Source organism: Trachymyrmex cornetzi, unplaced genomic scaffold, assembly GCF_001594075.2.
Source record: "Trachymyrmex cornetzi isolate Tcor2-1 unplaced genomic scaffold, Tcor1.1 scaffold363, whole genome shotgun sequence".
NCBI classification, from domain to species: Eukaryota; Metazoa; Arthropoda; class Insecta; order Hymenoptera; family Formicidae; genus Trachymyrmex; species Trachymyrmex cornetzi.
Genome location: NW_017298354.1, coordinates 192199 through 197200, shown reverse-complemented (window position 1 = coordinate 197200; position 5002 = coordinate 192199). Strand labels below are relative to the sequence as shown.

Below are 5002 nucleotides of genomic sequence, written 5' to 3'. Positions count from 1 at the left end.
TTCAATTGATAAGGTAATAAAACTACATGCACCTAATGCACTGATGCACATCAATGCACATTTATTTATTAAAGGTCTGTTTTTTTATATCTGCGGAAGGGCATTGGTTGCATATTTCTTGAGATTCTTGAGGGATGAAAATTACAAAAATGAGCAAATTCACTAGGTTTTAACCAATAAAATTATAAATATTCTAGTGAATTTGCTCACTTTTGTAATTTTAAGTTCGTTCTTTTTAGCTAAAGTTCTTGCACTAAAGACCATCACATGCAAAACGCCTGAAGCCTTAAGGTGCAGCCACAATAAAAGGAATAAGGAATAAAGATTTTAACCTATCAGATATCGGATACACTGAAATATACGGTTTCTGATAGGTTGGAATCTTTTTATTCCTTATTCCTAATTCCTTATTCCTTCTATTGTGGCCGCACCATTAGGCTAATGTCACATTGAGCGGTTCATGCGGTAGCGGTACAAAATTCAACCAATCACGAAGTACTTTTATATTTTCTGCCCAATATCTGTTTCTATTAGTACTTTACGATTGGTTGAATTTTGTTCCTCTGTCGCATGAACCGTTCAATGGATGCATTCAATACTACGACCGCTCAGTGAGCTCTTATATCTGGTCTATATTTTTCGATCTAACGGAATATGCCAATCGAATCCAAGAGCTCACTGAGCGGTCGTAGTACTGAATGCATCCGATGTAAACTGGTCTAAAGAATCTGACCAAATCTGACATCCCTACTGGATGCTGCTGGGTTAGTGAGTTCTGCAAAGAGCAGTGTGCAGAAATATATTCGTCTGATTCGTTTTATTGAAGAACTGTAGGGATCTTCCCACTAAACGCCACAATCATGAAGATGCAAGGATTAAGTTTTACGAGCATGATGAAGCATCCAGCTGTGAGCACGCCAGACTCGGTTTATTCTGCATTGCGGAATGTTGCGATACTCCACTCAATATCCCTTTTTTTTCCAGCTGCTCCCATTGTATTTTTGCGTAGGCCTAGGAGGCTGTGGTGCGGCATTCTACATATTCCGTCTAGCAGCACGTAACCCCGATGTTTCCTGGCTAAACAAGAAGGAGTCTGAACCATGGAATTACTATAAAAATAAGCAATATAAGGTGCCGAGTGTGACAATTACTATTTCACCATTCCAAGCTTATTTTGTATGATCCATGTCAGAATTCCAGATATGAGTCTATTTACTATTTTGTGCTGTCTCTGTGTTCTATAAAAAATGTTTGAAAAATTACATATACACATGTATATATAAATATATTAAAATGTATGTATATATGTATATGTACACAGTATGAAATTGTATATAGAATTCCATCCTGAAAGGCGATCATCTAAAGTGAGCTTAGAATAATTCCAAATGTATTGATTGCTCAGAAGGCAGCTTTTGTATGTACTCATATTTGTGTCTTGTTACAGTTCTATGCAACAAACGATGAAATCAAGAATGCGAAGAGTCAGGCGCCAGAATATTGAACTATAATATGTAAACTAGTATTTGTTATAGGAATAAATTGTTATATAAATTACTACCTTTAAGAACTTTCATCTCTAAACAATACTGTTATATCTTGTGACCAAACACAGGAGCATAACAGTCTCAAATTATTTCCAGAAGGAATGTCTTCAATATCATTGAACATACATTATCATTTAATTTTTTTTTCTTGGTTTGAGAGAAAGTTTGATATTTAATAAAGTCTCCATGTCGCTTGTAAGCGATGCTGATACAGGAAATGCATTCTTTTTTTTCCTCCACTAGTATAGTATTATTAAACCAATGACCTATGTCACATTTCATGAAAGTTTTAGCTTTATTTAAAAGATATACGAACAAATTTAATAACAATAATGTTGCAGCAGTAACTTTCTCATTTATTGAGTATTCCTTACAGAAATCCAATTTAATATTGAAAGATAGTGATTAATTATTTATTTTGAGTATTAAAAACACTGTTCAGTGCTTAATAAATAACTAATTATTTTCTTTCAGCGTATTAAATTTCTACAAAGGATGTAAATTAATACAGTATATTGCGAACAATATCTCATGTTTTTACTTATATATGTACCGAAAAGAAATATTCAGACAGATTCATCGTGTTTGGAAGACTCGAGCTCTCCTTTTCGCAGGAAAGAACTCTCGGAGAAGTGTGATATCTTAAATCACGTGAATAATTATTATATAAGAACATACAACGGTTTATTTCGAATTTCTTACGCAACTGTTACTTGCAAAACACTGATCGACGATCGAAGTTAATCTGATCCTTTTTAGGGAAAATATACGTCGAGGTTAGTAACCGCTTTTCATTTTCTTTCCGCTTCCGCCAGTTCGACGTTCTTATTTACGGATCGCAATTCGTATTTATTCGTATTTGTTACAATTTGTTAGCGTGAAGTTATCGCAAAGACGGATACGAATATCGCTAATAAAATAAATATATTTGATAACATTGATAAGTTTTTATTATATAAGCCCTGAAAAAATATATATCTCATTTGCTATAACGGCATAACTAAAAAATTGTCATTTTGGAGTTGCTTACACAGAAAAGGAATGAAAATATTAAAAAAAAAAAACTTACTTTCATTCCTCTCTACAATCATTCGAAATTATATTTCAAAATATTACATAATTTTAATAATTTAAACTTATTTTTCTGGAAAACTTTGTCTTTTTATAGTTGTATCATTGCAAATGAATGATATATGTATTGAACATCTCCGTGGAATTTCATCGTCTTTGTCCTCGTGCAGCAGGTCTTTCTAGTCGCAGCTATTCACGATGGTCTCAACATGGGAGGATTTCTATGCGAAGCATCCACCCCCTCAAGACCTGGCACAAAATGAACAGGCGTTGAAGGAATTCACCAGGAAGCATCTCGAGGCTGGTAATAAAGTGGTATTGGTGACGGTGAGTCCCAGGATTTGACAGCTGATTGATTCGACTTTGATTTTGCTACGACATTCTAACTGAAATCATGATGTTTACTTGCAGAGTGGTGGTACGACAGTACCCTTGGAACATAATACAGTGAGATTTGTAGACAATTTCAGTGCGGGTACAAGAGGCTCAGTTTCAGCGGAATACTTTTTGGAGTATGGATATGCAGTTATTTTTATGTATAGGTAATAATACTTGTATACTTCATAGCAGAGTCAGGAGACTTTTAGGTGATCGAGACAAAAGGAAAACTCTTAACGAAAACATATTTCTTTTACAATATGTAATAAAAAAATAATAATAGATGACAAATAAAACATGACAAACATACAAATTATGTGCGTATGTTACAAACATACAAATTATGTATGTTACAAACTAGCGAAATATATAGTTGTAACAATAAAGTCAGAGCGTATATATTTTCTATATTTATATAAGTAATATTAATTCCTGTACAAATTTATAGAAAATGTATTGTACAGTTAAAGTAATACTTTTCGCTTTGATAATTACGAAATTGTAAATTACATATTTATTCAAAATTTTTATCGTTACATATTTCATTGTTATTTAATCTAATGCATAGCAAATGCTCAATGGCGAGTGATTATAATCACCGTTGGTAGCGACTAAATTAAAATATATAGAAATTTATATTGCTATTTTTATACTGCTTCAAATTTTTTATATGAAGCAAGTACATACAGGATGATGTGTATATATATATATATATATATATATATAAACTTTTTTTTATATTTTCAGAGTTAAATCTTTGGAACCATTCTCGAGACATTTTATAGGTCAGAAGTTTTTAGACCTGCTTCAAATATCAGACAATGAGAATCCTGTTATTACAGGTGAATTACAGAGAATAATTAACCATAATCTTTGGAATTAATCCACATTAATCAAATATTATACTTTTTTTGCAGTACTGTCAGAACATACGCAGAAGTCTCGAGACATTCGAGAGTATCGACTATCTCGTTTCATTTATTTCAAATATTTATATTTTATATAACCAGGCAGCACATTGCAGGGTGTCTTACAATTACCGCATTTCCTCTTAAGAACGTATTCTTGAGATAATTTTGAATCGAAAAGTCTAATATAAAAATGTCGAGGTTACAATAGTTTTTGAATTATAAGCATTTAAAGTTAGCGAATCATATCACCTAAAGTTCGCGCGTTTAAGTATGGTTGGCATTTATCTACTACATCTGAACGCACGAACTGTAGGCGATATGATTCGCTAACTTTGAGTGTTTGTAATTCAATTATACTTTGATATTCTGATATTAGGATTTTCATCTTAAAATGATCTTAGAAATCTATCCGTAAGCGTTGTCATGATCTCTACTGGACATACTGTATATACAATAAAATTTTTTTCAGTCAATCCATAAGATTTCCTCGAGTGGGCCGCCAACTATATCTCTTCAATTAGTACCAAAGATTTTAGCTCCATTAGTCAGTTTGTGGGTACCGAAAGCATTTGTAGTTTCATTTAAATTAGAAACCGATGAAAGCTTGCTGATTTCTAAGGCGAGGACTGCCCTTAATAAGTATCATCACAACGTAAGTAATTATTATTGTAACGATATCGAGTTTTCTGTAAGATACTTCTAAATTTTGAATGTCTTTTAGCTTGTAATAGCCAACATGTTGCAAACTAGAAAGCAACAAGTGATTATTGTAAGCAAGGAAACCAATTACGTTTTATCTCTTACAAACGAACAATTAGATAATGGTGAAGAAATTGAACAATTAATTGTAAGAGATCTCATTGAAAAGCATATAAAGTAACTATGTGGTCCAAAAAAGTTAGTTGATAAATCTGTTTCAAGTTATACAAAATATATTTTTAATTTTATATATAAAATGTGCATTTTGAAAGTAAATAATATATGATATTACAATGGTGGTTATGGGAGAGAGATGCTCAGGTTTAGTATACATATACTATTATATTGTGTATGTGTATATATATATATATATATATATATATATATATATATATA

The 5002-nt window shown here is 31.9% G+C and overlaps 2 protein-coding genes across 2 annotated transcripts; both read left to right on the top strand.

Moving 5' to 3' along the window:
• The first annotated feature begins 726 nt into the window (after positions 1–726).
• ND-MLRQ (NADH dehydrogenase (ubiquinone) MLRQ subunit) lies at positions 727–1570 on the top strand. The gene is made up of 3 exons (XM_018511213.1): positions 727–908; positions 985–1131; positions 1448–1570. The coding sequence occupies exons 1-3, from the start codon at positions 861–863 to the stop codon at positions 1502–1504; spliced, it is 252 nt and encodes an 83-aa protein (XP_018366715.1). The 5' UTR covers positions 727–860; the 3' UTR covers positions 1505–1570.
• Positions 1571–2067: 497 nt separating this feature from the next.
• Ppcs (phosphopantothenoylcysteine synthetase) lies at positions 2068–4796 on the top strand. The gene is made up of 8 exons (XM_018511192.1): positions 2068–2323; positions 2789–2945; positions 3030–3160; positions 3744–3838; positions 3914–3953; positions 4309–4318; positions 4377–4559; positions 4629–4796. The coding sequence occupies exons 2-8, from the start codon at positions 2817–2819 to the stop codon at positions 4785–4787; spliced, it is 747 nt and encodes a 248-aa protein (XP_018366694.1). The 5' UTR covers positions 2068–2323; positions 2789–2816; the 3' UTR covers positions 4788–4796.
• The last annotated feature ends 206 nt before the right edge of the window (positions 4797–5002 follow it).